At 33.5% G+C, this 19,082-nt stretch overlaps 2 protein-coding genes and 1 long non-coding RNA gene across 8 annotated transcripts; 2 read left to right on the forward strand and 1 right to left on the reverse strand.

Moving 5' to 3' along the window:
* LOC109830276 (extra-large guanine nucleotide-binding protein 2-like) lies at positions 4,767-7,115 on the forward strand. Of its 6 annotated transcripts, none has more exons than XR_002244257.1 (5): positions 4,767-5,099; positions 6,147-6,196; positions 6,287-6,347; positions 6,643-6,952; positions 7,047-7,115. XR_002244257.1 is itself a non-coding variant. In XM_020397493.1 (5 exons), the coding sequence occupies exons 1-4, from the start codon at positions 6,141-6,143 to the stop codon at positions 6,905-6,907; spliced, it is 294 nt and encodes a 97-aa protein (XP_020253082.1). In that variant the 5' UTR covers positions 5,752-6,140; the 3' UTR covers positions 6,908-6,952; positions 7,047-7,115. The 6 variants fall into 6 exon arrangements, 1 of the variants encoding a protein (XP_020253082.1); XR_002244258.1 differs by lacking the exon at positions 4,767-5,099 and adding an exon at positions 5,107-5,216; XM_020397493.1 differs by lacking the exon at positions 4,767-5,099 and having other exon boundaries at positions 5,752-6,196; positions 6,643-6,759; positions 6,848-6,952.
* LOC109830277 lies at positions 7,121-8,045 on the forward strand. The gene is made up of 2 exons (XR_002244259.1): positions 7,121-7,299; positions 7,813-8,045. It is a non-coding gene; the product is annotated as an uncharacterized LOC109830277 (long non-coding RNA).
* On the reverse strand, positions 12,626-16,291 carry LOC109830826. Its single transcript, XM_020398188.1, has 3 exons — positions 15,938-16,291; positions 12,846-15,071; positions 12,626-12,736 (listed from the first exon to the last, which is right to left on the reverse strand). Exons 1-3 carry the CDS (start codon positions 16,289-16,291, stop codon positions 12,626-12,628), a joined length of 2,691 nt encoding a protein of 896 aa, XP_020253777.1.

The raw sequence follows: 19,082 nt of genomic DNA on the forward strand, positions 1-19,082 counted from the left end.
AGAAAGAGAGATGATGCTTGATCCACCACCATCGTTTAAATATTAATAACCTTCATTACACTAACTAGTGGCGGAGCCACATACGAATGTTGGGTTGGGTGGTGGGGGGGGCGTGGGGGTTGTTGGCCCCCAAAAATTTTATTAGTTTTTTTATAGGTCTTTGTTCATATTTGTCCCTCAAGGCCTTAAATATTTACTATTCTAAAATTACTCCTTCAGTCATCATCAATATAGCTGTTAGCTCCCTCCAAATTCTTTATACAATTCTAAAGTTAGTCCATCAAATCATTGAAATTGCTATTAAGCCCTCCATTAATTATTTCTCTAAAAAAGTCCTCCAATTCTTATGAATTGTTTCAAGTTAATCATGAGAACTAGAGATTTAATGGCAATGTCAATGATTTGAGGGACTACGTTGCAAATACCTTACGAATTAGAAAGCCTAATAGCAATTTTGAGATTGAGGACCCATTTAAAATATTTTAAAATTTGAGGAACTAATATAAAAACTATTTTATGAAACAATTATGTATCATGGATTCTTGCTCCCCCACCCCACCCATTAAAATTTCTACCCTCGCTATTGTACACCACCATGGTTTAAGTGTTTGCATAATCAACATGTGTGTCTCATGGATGTTAAATCCAAAGCAAAGTACTTGACTTGATACAATCTTAATTTTTTCTGGATTTGGGCTTTTCAATTATATATAGAGGCTATTTAGTTGGATGAAAATGAAGTGTAAATATAAATAGAGAATATTTTTTTTCTTATTCATCAGAGGCTATATAAGATAGGTAGAGATCATATTTTAAAGATATCCTATGGTTTGAAAAAAGGAGAGCTTTTGGAGAGAATAAAGAGAGAGATTATTCTAGGGTTTGTGAAGAAAATTGAATTGTGATTTGAACCACTCAACAGTATCAGGTCATCTTAGCTAGAGGAGTTGCCCTTTCAATTTATATCTAGATTGTTCTTCATCGAGCTTCACTGCAATCTTTTGAAAAACGGTTTGCTTATCAAAAGGATTGTAAGATCTTTTTGTTTTTGTGCTTAAACTATTTTTGGTAGTTTGTTTCAAATTTACTTTTACAACGCACTCAAGCTAGTGTTAATTGAAGGTTCACGGCGTACTCAAGCTAGTATTAATCTAGGATTTATGATGTACTCAAGCCAATGATAATTGAGGGTTAGGACTATCTAGGGCTAGGTGTTACTCATCAGTGAGATGTTAAGTTAGATGGCTGGTTTCGAGTAGATTTCAGAGTGCTTTTCTTTGTAAGTCTATTGAATTGAGTTATGATTTAGGTGAACTTAGATTATAGCGAGAAAGCACATTCGTAAGAAGAAAGAATGAACGTAAGATTGTTATTCAAACCACTATAAAAATTTCGCGTGTTACTTAGTTGTTTTTTGGTTTGATTGTTCATTTTTATTTTTCTATATTTCTATTGGATATTCTATATTTTAGCGAAAAACTATAGTAAACTTATTTAACATCCCTCCCCTACACTTGCATCTCAGATCCAATAACAAAGATGCGCTCCCACTCATACGTATATAGTTCTTTGTATCTGCCTGACTAGCTAGCTAATAACTATGATTTAGACATAAAACCATTAGTTGGAACTTTGTAATCTTTTCAATATCTCAATGGTTTAGATTTAAAATCTCCTTACAGAACAGATTGTTGTCTATATTGGAACTAGAAACGAGGATGTGTGCCCCACACACACAAGGTTTTATGCACGTGCAATGCACGTGGTAAATATCATGATCAAGTATTTTTAGCTTATTTTCTTATTAATTAAATTTGTTCTTCGGTTCTACTTTGATAGTGTTTGCTCACTTTTGTCTCTAAATTCTAGCATTGTGACTATTTATTTTCTTTAATGTTTGTCTGAATGCACTACACACAATTTAAATTTTCTACATATAATTTAAATTTTCATGTTGATAATTAGATTAACATGGAATAAATTTAATTTGAAACCAATTTAAATTTTTGTATTATTTGGATCAATACGAAACCAAGTTTGAACTGGCAAAGTATAGTGTTGAAAAAGTGAAAAATACCATAAAATGGCAATATAAGTCAAGATGATTGATTAAAAGTGCGATAAAATGACACAAAAGAGAATATGAATTTTGTTCCTAATCATTAATAGATTTTATAAAATACTATAAATTAAATATTAATGATAACTCTAGTATACTTTTATATGATAAAAGCACTCACATAAGCATATAAAAATATTAAAATATGAAAATTTCATCTAAAGAATCCTAATTTTACTTAAAAATTTTAACTATTCTATAAATATTTAGAAATTATTTTATTTTATTCCTTCTGTTTTATTTTTTATTGAGCAGAAATCAATCATTCTCCACCTTTATCTTTTTTTGGGCAATTTTAGAGTAGTCTCTCCATCGCCTACATCAATTGTGACATCATGATGGAGCTGGATTCTTGTGTCGTTATCTTCCCATTGGCTCGTTTATCTTTGTCTAACTTTACAAAGGAGTTGAATGTATTTCTGATGGTCAAGTCAAACTTCTGGAATGCAAACTTAATTTTATTTTTTATTTTTTTCAACGAGGATAAATGTTAATTTCATATATATGAAATTTTATGAGTTTCTAATTTATTACTTTAAATAAAATTAGAAATTACCTTTTTTCTTCGCAACGAATTCTTATGTAGTGCATCCGATAAGAGTTTTTACATCATTAAATAATGTTACATTTGCTCTATTTGTGTCATTTTCTAAGAGGATCTGAACTAAATATCTACATTTTTTTATTGTCAATTTGCCTTAGATTATAATGTTAATATTTAAGATTGATATGTTTATTTCATAAAAAAGGGATATTACTTAACCATGGTACCAAGTCATTTGTGATTATGTGATATTTATCATTTGGACACTCGTTATTAACTTCTTTATCCATCTTCTTGTTACAGCCTTTGTAAGCGTAGAACCATAACTCAACTCTATTATAAATGATAGTTATCTTTACCTTAAAGGTGCAATAACATGTCTGTATATTGGTAAAATATAGTAGATTTAATTGTGTGGATTTTAGAGTAGGTTTTAAAAGATCATACATCTTTCGAATGTTGTGATGGTTCCATATATCAGTAATTTAAAATTTCTTATTGACTCCCCTGGCTTCTCTTGTAACTGATCATCTAGATCATTAGAGTGTGGGATCACAACTTCTTATGGAGCCTACCAAGATGAGACTTCATCAAACACTACATTCCTTGACATATAGCACCGTGTAATTATGAGATCACAACATCTCCGTTCTTTTCTTTTGTTTTCATACAACAAAAGGCACCTTATCCCAAAAAGCACCTTATGCCTTTTTTTATTAAACCTGTTGCATATGTGGCCAGGTACAAAGACATAACAAACGCAATCAAAAACTTTGTATTAACTTAATGCTAGCTTGATATTCCACAGCTTTTAGACTAGTGACTAGAACTCTAATTTTGGTGTAAATGTGGCAGTCAACTAATCACATGCACTACAGTCTTCATACACTCCCTAAAATGTCCTAGCATGTTCTTATCATGAAGCCTTGCTTCTGCAAATTTTAGCAAGGTGTCAATTCTTCCTTTTTGCAATGTCGTTCCGTTATGAAGTACTTGGACACTCTAGTTATTGTCAAATCTTGTGTTGTTTCAGATGATTGTATAACTCCTTTGATGTATATTCTTCTCCGTAAATTGTGAGTAGACAATGAATCTTTTTGCCAAGTTCTCATTCGACTTATTCTTGGAATTGTTTAAATTTAGAGAACACTTTAGACTTTTCCTTCATGAAATAAATCCAGACATACATCGAGTAATCATCGATAAAAGTGATTATGTGTTGCATGCCATCGATTGACTCCTACTTCACTTGGCACAATACATCTAAGTGGACGGGCTCTTAAAGTTCATTTGCTATGAATTGTGACTGCTGGTACGGTAATTGATGCGCCTTAGTATATTAACAGCCTTCGCACATAGTGTCTTCTTAAATCTCCAAGAGTGGAAGACTCTTCAACATCGACTTCTCTATTATGATATTGAGCCTGTGATAGCTCATAGGTAGGCCGCTTCATTCTTCTGGGTGTGGATTATAATCCCCTAAACATACTAAACACTATGGATTATAATCCAAGTGGATTATAATTCAAAGGCTGCCAAATATGCTCCAACTCCCCACATGCACGCCTACATCACTCACTAGGAAACATGTGTCCCCCTAGGGAAACGGACCAAATTACAGTAATGCGATCAAAACCACCCTCATAGAAGTAGGGGAAGTTTATACCATATATAGGTTAATTATAATTCTCAAATTAACCATCTAACTATCCATAAATGATATAGATCATCTCATGTGATAGGATTGTTAATAGATTTTTTACTCAAAATGGCCACAATTGCGAGTGCAACCAATATCTAAACGTATTCATCACTATAAAGCTTCTAGGACGGGTAGAAGTGGGCTTTGACCTTTCACACCCAAATACCGTGTGGTGAATAATAAAGGCCCAAGTCCAAATATAAGGCTCAATAAAACGGCTTTGTTTAAGTTATAGGAAAATGCCAATGTTCAGCTTCGGGATTCCACCAACCGATAAAACGCATAGTACTTACAATTGAACCTCCAAGACACTTAGGCTCTGTTTGGTTTAAAGGGAAATAGAAGAAAGGAAAAGAAAGTGCAGAAGAAAGTAATTTTTCTTTGTTTGGTTTGGAAGAAAACAAGAAAGAAAATGAATCTTAAAATCACTGCAGAAAAACACCCATATACCCAGTTCTTTTCCCCTTTCCTCACTTGATCGGCGTGAAAATGAGAGAGAGGGAGAGAAAATCCCGGTCGATGCCTCCTTCAAAATTCCCGACTCCATCGCGACTCCATCCTCTCTCTCTCTCTCTCTCTCTCTCTCTCGATCTCAAATATCCTTGAGCTCTCTCTCGTAGTCTCGTCATTCTCTCGGATCTCTCTCCCTCGACCTCTCTCGGATCTCCTTCATCCCCGCTGCCGGCATCCCACCGCGCCACCACCGTTGCCGCCGCCTCCTAAAACTCATCGAGGTAACCCTAATCTCTCTCTACCTTTCATCAATTTTTACCTTTTTTAGAAAAATCAGAGGTCTATTTTGATCTAAGAGGGGAAGCCAAGCCATTGTCGAGTTCACCAACACTTGAAAGGTATCAAAATCCGCCCACATGATCTTCAATTAGGTTTTACTTTCCAAGTGTTTGATGAAATGCTCCTTAGACTTTTTTAATCAAAACTTGATATTTTTGCATTTCATTTTTGCTATTTATTGTTCTTAATTGTTTTATGAACCATATCATGCACTCTTTTAATTTTTTGTGAAATCTTGTAACTTCTGTAGTTTTCAAGTTAAAGTGCAAAATTGGAAGATTATATTGAATTTATGGTATTAGGTTGAGTCTGATTGATTATGATGTTTGATTGGTTATTAGATTGTTAATCAATTCCATTTCAATTTGCTCCAAATTTTATTTTTTTTGAGAAACCGGACTCTCTAGAAGCTAGGTATAATGCTCCAAAGCCCTAATATTACTTAATTTTAAGTTCTCAAATTTTACAAATGATACTGTAATATCACAAATTGCACATAAGTTCTCAAATTTTACAAATGATACTGTAATATCACAAATTGCACATATCATTCTTGAACGAAATTCATACATAAATAGATTATGTACATGATACTGTAATATCACAAATTGCACATATCATTCTTGAACGAAATTCATACATAAATAGATTATGTACTCGTTCCTTGCAGTTTCTCAATTAATGCAAAAAGACATGCCTTTGTCTTTTGGTTTGACATAAAGATGTGCATTTTCAGATTTTAATCTTCAATTTTCCTTTGTTTACAATATTCCATTCAATATATCATCCGAGACCACGTACGATGGCTTCATAATTTATCTCGATGGATATTTCTTTTCCTTTGATTTTCTACGATGTTGGCACCTTTATGAGCATACTCTTGGTCAACGATGCCCATCAGAGATTTTCATGTTGGTAGTTTTATTTGAATTTGGGTTCTTGTGTAGTTAACTTAATTTTTGAATATTTATTTCATATGTCTGATGCAGGCATCTTCATCCACATCAAAGTTGCAGAAGACTGTTTTTCCTGAACATGGGTATGTTGAACACTTTTGTACCTCTCATCAATTCTTTAGCCTGTTGAGAACACAAGTCAATTTACACTGTCACTTACATATCCTATTTAGCATACAAATTTTGGGGACATTACATTCTGGGTACGACAAGGTGTCGGGATTTTGGGGAAAGGTGAGAATTTTATTTGTTCTTACTGCAGATGTAAGTTTTTAATTTAACATTTGAACAAATATGATGCACAATAAGAAATATGTTGGCAATGCAGTCTTACAGGAAATTAATTTATGGCCACAATATTGTTCAGTTACTTTGATGTTGTGAACTCCCCACAAAATAAGTAAAAATTTGGATGAGTAGCTTAACATCGATTCTAGCTTCCAGAATGTAATGTCTCATACATGATAAGGATTATGAAGGTTCTGAGCTTGATAATTTGTGGGAATGATTGTTTTTCTCACATTGACAGGAAGCGCATAAACCTGACAAGATAATTACTGTAAACCTCAATGTGGGAGGTTGTCTGATGCAAAACGCAAGCAATGGGAATACTGGTGTCATGATAAATAATCGTGAGATAACAAAAGTTGAGCTGCAGATGCAATCTAAACATAATGTATTTACATTTACCGATGCCAGCTCCTGCAATCCTGATAGATGTGGTTGTATCCCAGTGGGCAGGAGTCAAATGTGCTGGAAGTCCTCACTTCTGGGTGGATGCTGATGGATCATAACGGGAGGAGGGACAGAAAAATGTAAAGGGGAAGTTATGGGACAAGGTAATTTCATGGTCATGCTTTTAATAAATTACCGTGTTTCTTTAATTTTTCGATTAAGTTGAGGTAAAATTTTCTGATCTATTTGTTTGAACAGGCTAGAACCAAGCTTCTATGCTCTTTTCTGTCACTGCCAGTTCCTTGTAAGGGTGAAAATCCCTCCGGTGCTAGAACCAAGCTTCTATGCTCTTTTCTGTCACTGCCAGTTCCTTGTAAGGGTGAAAATCCCTCCGGTGAAGAAGTGAATAACATGCTTAATGGAGCATTTCCATTTTTTTTAGCAAAGAATGCTTCAAAAGTTCTTGTTGGTTGGATATGATGGATCAGGAACCAGTACCATATTTAAACAGGTATTACAAATTTATAAGTTTGAGTATGTCAACAATTCATACCAGTCATGTGTTCTATAATGCATTCTGTTCTCTCCCTGGAGAACAACTTTCTGAATGTTATCATTGAAGTCTGTTCCACGTACAAAGTTACTTATATCACCAATATATGCATCTTTTCTTTTTGTGTGTGTGTGAAATTTTTTCTAGTTCTGAGTTTATTGCTTTGAAATTCTTTTCTCCCATACTGATTTATATACAGATTTACAATAAGCATGCCTTCAAGTGATCTGTCCATATGGAAGTATTCAGTAAATTTCACAAGATTAGAATACAAAGCCACATGTTTTTAGGACAAACTTAACATTACAATGATTAGTCACTTCCATCATTTCTGATGATTAGTCTTACGAAAAGAACCATGATACGACGCGTGGTAGTTTCATTTTGCTTCTAAAAGAATCTTAAGACTTCATTTTATAGGTTTTTGATGTTTATATTCTACTTATTTGAATTTTTTTGAATTAATTTCAGGGGATGAAGGATGCGAGATTGATGTTTTGATGGGCTCACTAAAGTCAAAAACCAAGGACTTCGACATATTTTTCTCTCTCTTTGGTTAAGATACTCTATATGAAATTGATTGTAATAGACTTTGTTGGTTAAGATCTTCTATATGAAATTGATTGTAATAGACTTTGTTAGTTAAGATTTTCTATATGAAATTGATTATACTTTATATTAGGATTATCATGATATTTACTTTAGATTTGTTTTGGTTCTTTTATTGACCTTTCTTTCTGCAAATCTTGTGTGTGGGAAATATTATTTTTAATTAGTGGAATTGTGGTTGTGCTTCTGCTTGTTAATATTATGTGTGAGAAATGTTGTTCTTTAATTAGTGGAATTGTGGTTGTGCTTCTGCATGTTAATTATTTTTTGTGAACTATTTAAAATCTAAATCTAAATCTAAAAAGTATGAATTAAAATTATGTTGTGATAATTTTCTTCCTCTTTTTCTCAGAAAGGTAACCAAACAAGAGAAAATGACTTTCTTATGAATATTCTTCTAACTTTCCTTACAATATTCTTTCTAACCAAACAATAAAAAGCATATCATTTTCTTTTCTTTTTCTTTTCCTTTCTTTTTACTTTCTCTTTCTTTTTCTTTTCTCTCCCTTTCTCTCAAACCAAACAGAGCCTTAGTCTCGGTTTGGATTTGACTCTAGTACTGAAAGAAAGTTAGGCACATATACGATAAGTTAAGTTAAAAGAAGTTATACAGGACTTGTTCGGCAATTTAGAAAGGAGAACTTATTTAACCCCATTTAAAAAGTTTAATCTAATGAAGGGAATGTGAAGAAAGATATGTAAATTTATATGAATAACCTTACATGTTATTTCATCTATCTGGATATCGTCTTGGTACAAGGGTAAAGTTGTGTCTCTGTGTAATTTTTTTTAAGAGCTCCCTTCATTTCATTACAACGGTTTACACCCCAATTTAGGGGGGGGGGGGGGGGACAAAATCTCAAAATTTTCACAGCCTCAATTACTGTACGTCTGTACCGTCCCCCTCATTATCTACCTCAAATGAATTTCTGAACAAGGTTAATATGTCCCCTATCTTCTCTTACCTCTCATTACCCTCAATTCAAGCAAGTGCTTAGACCTAACTTGAAAGTCATTGATCTTAGGCTAAATGGTAGTTAATACCCTATTGTTTCACTATTTTTACACTTTAATAACTTAAATTGTAAAAAAAACTATCACATAAATATCCTAAGTTACATACCGTTAGAATATGATAAACAACGGTAAAAGAATTTGTTATGATAAAAATACTCCTCCATAAAAATTTAATAAAAATATGGATGGTAGGTATAGCGGTAAACATGACAACAAATAGGATCAAGACAACTATAAAACTATCATGTGATAATCACATGGGAATATTTCTAAAAATATTTCCACATATTAACTGAGAAGTACTAACGTGCAAGTTTTTTATAACTTAGGGTATTAAAGTGTCACTATTTTACAATTAAGGGCCCATTTGGTTTGAGGTTAAAGAAATTAGGGAAAAACTCTAACATGGTAATAAAACCCTAGAAGAACGTTGAACATTTCTTTCAGCAATGATAAAATTTAATCTCAAACATATCTCTTCCATTCTCAACAGAAAATATTCAAAAAAAAGTTACAAAAACACCCTCAAAATTCATAGCATACAAATAACACTAAAATTTTAAACCTCATAAACAGCACCCTAAAATTTTTGGGAGCTGCAGAATAATCCCAAAACTTTTAAAATTGCAAAAAAGACCTAAAATTTTGAAAGTTATGAAAAAAGGCCTAAAAATTTGAAAGTTCACGCCCAATACAGAACATAAAAAACCTAAAAATTACAATCAACTCCCTATAAATTTTAAAATCTGTAAAAAAAATACCCTAAATGTAGGTTCTCTAAAAATCACTGCAGATAGATGACCCCCCATCAAACACGAATGATGGAAGTTATAATCTGACGACTTCCAAAAGGCTATAATTTGAAGATCTTCGCGTAGATCGATGAATGTTACAATCTGACGACCTTTACAACAACCGATGAAAGCTCTAGTTCAACAGCCTTCACAATTAACATCGGGAGTTACAATTGACGACTCTTATATTTTTAAGAAGCCAAGATGAAGATTACAAGATGACGGTCTTTGTAACACTCCAGTAAAAGAGACCACAAATTGATGGTCTCTTCACATCAAAACGTAAAGGTCATCCCTGCGTATCACCATCAAAACGCAAAGGTCATCCATGTGTTACAACATCAAAACGCAGTGTGTTACAACATCAAAACGCAGAGGCCATCCCTGTGTTTCAACATCAAAACGCAGATGTCATGCTCACGTTTCAGAGTCAAAACACAGAGGTCATCTCCAGCGCTCCAATTAAAAACCGTAGAGTTCGTGGACTCAAAACGCAGAGTTCATCTCTGCATCCCAACTCTGCTTTTCAGATTTACAACGCAGCGCGACCTGTGCGTTCAGCCACCAAAATAGGCCCAACTCTGCGTTTTAAGTCTAAAACGCAGAGTTTGGGCCCTGAACTATTTTTTAGCATTTGACTTATTCAAAGCACAAACTGAACGGTTTCAAAACCGCTTTCCCCACGATTTGGGGAGCAGTTTAAGGGGACGGTTACACCTCATTCAGCCCTACTTAGGAGTGAATTAAGGGGGCGGCTACACCCCTTAATCCCCTATAGATAGGAGTAAACTCAACTGAGTTCGGATATTTGGATATTGGAGTATCTTGGAGATCTAGAGATCGGCTCTCAAATTGATCCTTCGGTCCTTCATCCTTCGGTCCTTCAACTCGGCAGCAAAGAAGAGATCGTTGGCTTTGGGGGGGGATTGCTAGAACTTTAGAGATCGACAACAGGAGCTTTCTTCATCCTTGGCTTATAAACTGATTTCGGTTAAATCAACTCTTTCATAGAGTTTCAAACTCGTTCAAAGTTCTAAAACTTGCTTTGTAAGTTTTTCACAACGTCTAATCGTGATGAGAAGATATCATTCCAGTGAATCAAGACGTTCGGATCGTCAACGGAGAGCAAACTCGACGCGAGCATTCGAGTGAGGCACTCCATCACCACCGTGAAGAACCAAGAATTAAACAAAGGGGAGGATCTCTGTCGATTCTTTTCTCTTTTGTAATCGAAAATCCAAATTATAATTAAGATTGAGAGAATACAAATCAAATATATTTCTTTCAATTTTTTTTTACTACAAAATTTCCACCAAACACTAAAACATTTAAAAGGTGCAAAAAACATGCCCAAAATTTGAAACTTAAAGAAAATCCTAAAAATTTCAAACCTACGTAGTAAATTGAAAATCTATGATTACAAACAGCCCCTTGAAAATTTTAGAATTTACAAAAATAAACTAAAACTTTTAGAAGTTGCAAAAAACACCTCCTACATCTAAAATTTATAAAAAATACTAGTGTAATTTCAAACATAGAACCAATATACTAAAAATCTAACAAGCAGTCCCCACAAAAATTGACTTTGCAAAGAACACCCTAAAAGTTATAGAAATTGGTGAAAACACCCTCAAAAATTGAAATTACAAAAAATAGCTCTCTGTAATTGTTTATTTTTCTAGGGTGCTTCTTGTAAATGTCAAAATTTATAGGGTGTTCATTGCAACATTTAAAAGTTCTAGGATATTTTTGCAAATTCCAAAAGTTTCAATGGGCTATTCCTAATCATATATTTTCAATTTCATATTTGTAGGTTAATTTTTTTGGGAATTTCAAGGAAATTTTGCATTTTAGGGGGCATTCTGCAACATTTAAAAGTTATAGGGTGTTTTTTGTAAATCAAAATTGTATATGCACTGTTTGTAATTCTTAGTATTTTCAGTGTACTGTTTTTGGTTTGATGTTTTCAGGTGCTTTTTGCAAATTCTGAATTTTGAGGGAGTGTTTTAAAAGTTTTAGGGTGTTTTATGCAAATCATAAAATTTTTAGGGCGCTATATGTAATTCTAAGATTTTCAACATACTATTTGTAGGTTTGGAAATATTCACAAAGTTTGTTGTAAAATTTGAACTTTTTGAGGGTGTTTATTACAACTTTGAATGTTTTGGGTGTGCAAATTCTAAAATTTTAGGGGGCAATTTGTAATTCATATATTTTCAGTGTTCTGTTTTAGGTTTGAAATTTTCAAGCTTTTTCTATAAGTTTTAAAATTTTGACGGTTCAAAACTTTTTAGGGGGATGTTTGTAATTCATAGATTTTTTTGTTTATTGTCTTATGTTAGAAATTTTCATTTTTTGTAAATTTAGAATTTTTCTAGTGTTTTTTTGCAAGTTTTATAAGTTTTCAGATATTTTTTGCAATTCCTAAAATTTTGGGGCTGTTTGTATTTCATTGAGTTTCATTGTAATGTTTTCTATTTGAATTTTTTTTTTTTTTTTTGACTAAAAAACAAGGGTTATACCCTGTTCATTAAAACCAAAAGTATGTTTACAAAAGCAAGATACGAATTGTATCCATAGAGATTAGTAGATAGAAAAAATAATTTCTCTTGTTAGGGATGTAGGACCTTCTTCTTACAAACATCCATGAAGATGAAGAGAGGGCCTTGCCGTCATTCACCGTTGACATGGATATAGGTAAGAACCAAAGCCAGCCATACATTTGATCAAGAGAAATTAAGTTTTCTATAAACTAATTTAACAAAATAAAAACAAAAGCTGATATATACACAGCTACATCAGAAGCTACAAAAAGATAATGATATGTCTCTAGGAAAGAAGCTGATATAACACTACTCTAAGCTTCAGCGCCATCCTTCTTCTACAGAAATGTAGATGTTAATCTCCTTGCCGTGGAACAGGTCTTTCTTGTAAGGCTTTAGCCAAACACAGATCATCCTTTCTTCTTCCTGCTCCTGACCATTCATATAAATAAGAGATGGTAGAATTAATGATATATCTAACAGAGAAAGAAGCTTCTTCAAATACAAATTTGTTCCTTGAAGACCATATAAACCAGCATACTATAGGAAAAATACATTTCCATAGAATTCCCTCCTTTTTATCCAGAGATGCAATATATAGCATAAGATCCTCTAGAGAGTATGGCCATGTAAAAGGCAGATGGTAATCACTGAAATGTTTCCATACATTAGATGCAAAATTGCACGAAAAGAAAATGTGCTCTGCAGTTTCAGGATTAGATTTACAGAAAACGCACAAAGGATCACCTTGCCAACCTTTTTTCAGGAGATTGTCTTTAGTATGTAGACGATTCATAGATAAAAGCCATGTGAAGATTTGAATCTTGCTTGGTAAGAGAGGATTCCAAACAATACTATATGTGGATGATTTAATGCCTCTGGAAATTAAAAAGTCATAAAGGGATTTAACAGAGAAGAGGCCATTCGATGTTAAGGACCATAATGGAATATCCACCTGATTCGAAATTTTGTGCATACCAATACAATTCATGAAATCCAGTTTGACAGAATGTGGTACTGATGTAATGCTACGCTTCAAGAGGGGGTGCCAATGCCAATTGTTGTTTTGGAGATTTCCTTGACTACGAATAGAGACATTGTTAGACCAGGCTAGAGAGTATAAGGATGGATATAAACTGGAAAGGGAATTCTTACCAATCCATTTATCCTCCCAAAATCTGATTTTATCCCCAGAACCAAGAGACCATGATAGAAGTTGTAAGAACACATATTTATTTGAAATGATATCATTCCACACTAGAGAGTTAGAAGCTTTTGAAGCAACAGATTGCAAAGAAGAACCTTTTCTGACATATAGATGGTAAAGGAATGCACCAATATAAGAATCTCTATCAAGACATTTCCATAGCCATTTTGAAAGAAGAGAGATATTAAAAGTTTTGAGATCTTTCACTCCCAAACCTCCTTCTAATTTATTCATGCAAACCCTTTTCCAATTGACCAGGCATTTGAAAGGTTTAGAAACTGATTTACCTGACCAAAGGAAGTTTCTTCTGATTTTGTCAACTTCTTTGATCAACCATCCTGGTAATTTGTAAAAAGACATAAAGTATAGAGGTATTGAGGTAAGAACAGAGTTTAGCAAAACCAATCTTCCTCCATAGGACAAACAGTTGCACTTCCAAGAAGCAAGTTTATGATGCAGATTGTTCAACAAGGGTTGCCAATCAGATTTTGATAGTTTACCTCTTTTCAAAGGAAGACCTAAGTATTTGATAGGAAGACTATCAAATCTGCAGTTGAGGGCTGATGATAAAGATAAGCCTCTATTTTGAATATTACCAAAATATAAGAGGGATGATTTTGAATAATTGATGCCCAAACCTGAAATGTCTTCAAAAATGTATAAAATAGCCTTCAAAGCGCTAATGTCTTTAAGTGTGCTTCTGACAAAGAGCAAAGTATCATCGGCAAATTGCAAGATCCTAATATGGTTGAGGGGTTCTCTGATTTGAAGACTGGATAGCAAACCTTCATCCACGTTATACATAATCATTCTACTCAAAACATCTACTGATAAGTTAAACAGCAAGGGAGAGAGAGGGTCTCCTTGTTTAAGACCTCTTTTGCATGTAAAAGATTTTGAGGGAGAACCATTAACAAGCACTGAACAATTTGAAGTTGAAACAATGTAGTAAATCCAAGAGCACCACTTGTCCCCAAAACCTCTAGCTTTAAGCAAATTGATAAGAAAATTCCAGCTTATAGAATCAAAAGCCTTCGCAAAGTCAATTTTAACCATAGCAACTTCCTTTTTCCTCTTAGAGCAGAAGTGTATCATCTCATTGGCAATAAGAATAGAATCAAGAGTAGATCTGCCTTTTTGAAATGCTGACTGAGAGGGAGCAATCAAATCTTGCATAATAGGTGCCAATCTGATTGCAAGAGCTTTAGTAAAAATTTTGAAAATGCAATTGATCAAACTGATAGGCCTAAAATCTTTAACTGTGGGAATGTCTTTAGATTTTGGGATGAGAGTGATGAGGACTCTATTCACTCTATGAAGAGATGAAGGATTATCCCCAAAAAAGTTAATAAGAGCAACCAAATCTGATTTAATTAAGTCCCAAAAAGATTGATAGAAAAGTAGGGAAAAACCATCTGGACCAGGTGCCTTGTTTGGATTCATGCTAAAAACAGCATGTTTAACTTCCTCTTCAGAAAAAGATGCCTCCAGAGAAGAAAGATTAGAATTCTGATCAGGGTACAAAAAGGCCCAATCAACAGAAAGGCTATTAGAGTTATCCTGACCAAAAAGATGAAGATAATAGTCATAAAAAGCCTTAGTAATTTCCTCATTGTCTGTGATTTCAGAATCCAAATGGGAGATAGAGGCAATATGGTTGGATCTTTTGTGATTGGAAGCTGTTCTATGAAAAAAGTAGTATTTGCATCTCCCTCTTTCAACCACTGTATGCGGGATCTTTGCAACCAATAGGCTTCCTCCTCTTTAATAATAGAAGAAAAACTAGATTGTAATGAAATCCTCTCATTCAACTCAGCAGAAGATAAAGGTCTTTCTTCTTCGATAAGATCAAGAGAATTAATCTTGTTTAATAAGTCAGTTTTCCTAATGAATAAAGATCCATAAACATGTTTTCTCCACCACTTTATTCTTCTCTTTAACAGATTGAGTTTATTGATGAAAATGTCAACGGGGTTTCCTTTGCAATGAAAGGATTTCCAAGCTGTTTCAATAAAAGGAACAAAACTACTATTATGAAACCAACTCTTTTCAAATCTAAAGAGAGGTGATTTTGGTTGGATACCCCCACTATCAAGAACAAGAGGAATATGATCTGAGCCTGAAGATGGCGGAGAGAATTGTAAACTGAGGGGATATTTCCTATCCCATTCTGCACTTATTAAGAATCTATCTAGTCTTGCCAAGGCTGGGTTGTGATGCTTATTGGACCAAGTGAAAGACCGGCCAGAAAGAGGAAGATCAATAAGAGAAGTAGATGAAACAAATTTACGAAAAGAATTGATATCACGAAGAGAACCCCCATTACCATTTCTCTCTTCTGAGCACAAAGTTGCATTGAAATCACCACAAATAATCCAAGGACCATCGAACAATTGTCGAACCCTATTAAGCTCCCACCAACATACCTCCTTATCCTCTCTATCAATTGGAGCATATACATTAGTGAAAGTAAAGAGCCAATTGGAGGTTATATGAAGAAAAGATACAGAAACGGAGAAGATACCCACATATGAACGAATCAAATTGAAAGAATTTGACCAACCAACCATGACTCCGCCTCTGGATTCAGTAGAATCTAAGATAGACCAGTGTGACAAACGATTACCACCCATAGAACGAAGCTTTCTAGCATTTGGTTTACAAAGCTTAGATTCTTGAATACCAATGACGTCAATTGACTGACGAAGAACAAAATCTTTAACTAGAAATCTTTTGTTTGGGTCATTAAGACCACGAATATTCCAAGATGCAAATTTCATTGAAAGAAAGATAACAAGAACCTCCTATACGACTCCGATATCTTAAAACTTAACAGCCTGAAGCAACTCTGTCAATCTCCTTTTCTTTAAACTTTGCTATGGAATCAGAATGCAACGTAACTCCACAATTTTCCGCAATTTCCTCAAAAGTATTATGATGCATAGCATTAAGAGGCATCTTAATTGAAGAAGATGAAGAAAGAGTACGTTTCGTACCTTTTTTAGCAACTTTAGAAGCAGTTTTAGAAGAGGAGATATGCTTCAGAAAACTCCTGTGTTTACGATTAAGCATAGATCTCCTAGCTGAACGAACGGATGAGGAAGAGCCTTGTTTGTGAGAGAAACCTGGTGGAACTGATGAAGACATTGGAATAGCTGGGGTGTCGTTAGAAATTGGCGGGAGAGCAGTATCAGAGAAATTTGAATCAGAATTCCTGCCAAAAATATTTACCCACGTTTTTTTCTCTAAATAAACAGAATGACCTTGCCAAGAATGTTTGACCAAATCCACAGGGAAATCTCGCAGAGATTCAGGGATCTGTTCTGAGCTGGCGTTAGATGAATTAGCCTGAGAATCCGCTTGATTTGTTATTGGCATAATAGGAGATTTTTGAATTTCCTCAATTTGCGGTAATTGATTATCTCCCTGAAAATCTGCTGCATTTGAAACACCCTGAATTACCTCTTTACCCTTATCAGAACTGCTGTGTTGTGCCTGAGATACTGCCGGTGATCCCTTAGCCGGAGAAGAAATAATAGCATCAGCTTGAGGGGTAATCTGATCTATCCATTGCGAATCCAAGACAATATCGCCTTGCGTAGCCATAGCATTGAGATTCGATCCTATAACATCTGAACCAAGTTGCCCTACGCCAATCGGTTGAATCTCCAAATGCACTTCCCTATGAAAGAAATCGATCTGGGATGTATAGGAACATATGATAGTTTTTGGGATACATTCTGCTGATTTGACTTTAACCAACACTCTGACATCTTGACCATTAATCTTGTCTTTGATGTTCTTGCACCCCTGCACCATTTCTCCAAAGGAACTAATATTTAAATATTCGACAAGAAACCATAGCAAATATCTAAATATTAAATATAATAAACATTAAATTAAATAATTAAATAGTATATATTAAATTATTTAAATATTTATTGTTATTTAAAAATAATTTTATCAAATATAAAATTTATTATACAATTTTAGATATTGTTTAATCATTCCTTAAATATATTTGATATGAAATATTACTCAACCATTTGAATCTTTAATATTTATTCATCTAATAATATTGATATTAAATATATTTTTTATTTATCAAATTTTAAAGTATATAAAAGAAATTACTAAAATTCATGAATGAAATATATATTTTATATTTTATACGTTTTAAATATATGTTAATAGTTATATATTTAATATTTATCTTAAGATTAGATAATAAATTTATTTAAGTAACATTAAATATAATTACTATCTCATATATTAAATAATAAAATAGTAAATATTTCATAATTTATATTTTATTTGAATGATTGATATAAAACTTTCTATCATATTTAATGTTTACATATTGACTATACAAATTAGCAGCAAAAAAATCAACCTTAAATTGTAATTTGCATAGAATTAGTAATTTAATACTAATCATGTTTTTTAATATTATTGTAGTTATGTTTGTTAATAGTTATTTAACATTCAATGTGAGAATCCATCCGGAAGTTTAAAAACCTCTTAGAAAGTCCAAAATTCTAAAGAAAAAAAAAATCCAAATCCAAATCTGAATCTGAATTCTGGAATGTAGGATTCTTGGATAACAATCCTATTCCTCCTATACAATCCCGAATGAATAATACCCCTTAGATCCTTACACATATATTCGTCTTAACAACGTGTCACTTTGGATGGAATAGAATAAAGGGGAGGGGAAAGTGGAAGGGATCTAAAAAAATTAACAGTCTTTTTGGGATTAGGAGAGGAGGGCATCACCTATCAATGTAATCTAGTTCTTCCCATCTTTGAGGGGAATCAAATGGAAGAGAACGAGGCTTGTTTCGCTCCCCTTCCCTTCCCATCGATCTCCTCATTTCTCTGCTCCCAAATCCCCAAACATAGGGGCAGACTGACACCAACTCGTCAAATTAAAAAAAAAAAGGAGGAGGTATTCATTATTTGCAATTTTTAAGATGATGGGGGACTGAAGAAAACCTTCTAAATTGCTTCTTGCTAACAGCAACTCAGGAAGCGAAGGGGTTTTCAACCTTTTCTAAAGAACATGACTGCGAGATCTTCCCTTATGCGATGAAAGCCCCTCTTAGCATTATATCAAAACTTTAAAATTGTGAAAAGACTTAAGAATTATAATTTTTATATTCTAATATGCCTTTATAGGTTGAATGCCCTTTTCTTTATGGTTGAAATATGAACACATGTAGCAATAACAATTTTAAAGTCCGCATTAAATTTGTGGCTAACAAGATTTGAACTGGGTTTGACTTTGATACCAAGTGAAAATCCCTCTAACCATCATGTCAAAACTCCAAAGTTAGGATAAGACTTAAAGATCATAATTTCATATTTTAACACATGCCCTATTTGTGAGCCGGCTACATCTAGCTCCATAGATCATCTCATCCCGCATTCTCAATGAGATTTCTAAAATTAAACCTTTTGTCCCAATTGATTTATTTTAGTTTTCTCATTTTAGATTTGTTTTGGACTGGATTTCTAAATTTTTCCTCTTTTGATTTGTCTAAATTTTCCTCTTTAGATTTGTTTAGGTTT

The sequence above is a fragment of the Asparagus officinalis genome, chromosome 2 (genome assembly GCF_001876935.1).
Source record: "Asparagus officinalis chromosome 2, Aspof.V1, whole genome shotgun sequence".
Taxonomy (NCBI): domain Eukaryota; kingdom Viridiplantae; phylum Streptophyta; class Magnoliopsida; order Asparagales; family Asparagaceae; genus Asparagus; species Asparagus officinalis.

What these genes read in the sequence shown, in the direction of transcription:
- LOC109830276 (XM_020397493.1), top strand. Translation starts at nt 6,141, where the DNA reads ATGCAGGCATCTTCATCCACATCAAAGTTGCAGAAGACTGTTTTTCCT. An exon ending in ACTGTTTTTCCTGAACATGG is followed by an intron (nt 6,197 to 6,286) that starts GTATGTTGAACA and finishes TATCCTATTTAG; the next exon opens with CATACAAATTTTGGGGACAT. An exon ending in ATAATCGTGAGATAACAAAA is followed by an intron (nt 6,760 to 6,847) that starts GTTGAGCTGCAG and finishes GTTGTATCCCAG; the next exon opens with TGGGCAGGAGTCAAATGTGC.
- LOC109830826 (XM_020398188.1), bottom strand. Translation starts at nt 16,291, where the DNA reads ATGAAATTTGCATCTTGGAATATTCGTGGTCTTAATGACCCAAACAAA. An exon ending in TTGATAGAGAGGATAAGGAG is followed by an intron (nt 15,072 to 15,937) that starts GTATGTTGGTGG and finishes CTTTTTGGTCAG; the next exon opens with GATAACTCTAATAGCCTTTC. An exon ending in GGAAATGTATTTTTCCTATA is followed by an intron (nt 12,737 to 12,845) that starts GTATGCTGGTTT and finishes ATGAATGGTCAG; the next exon opens with GAGCAGGAAGAAGAAAGGAT.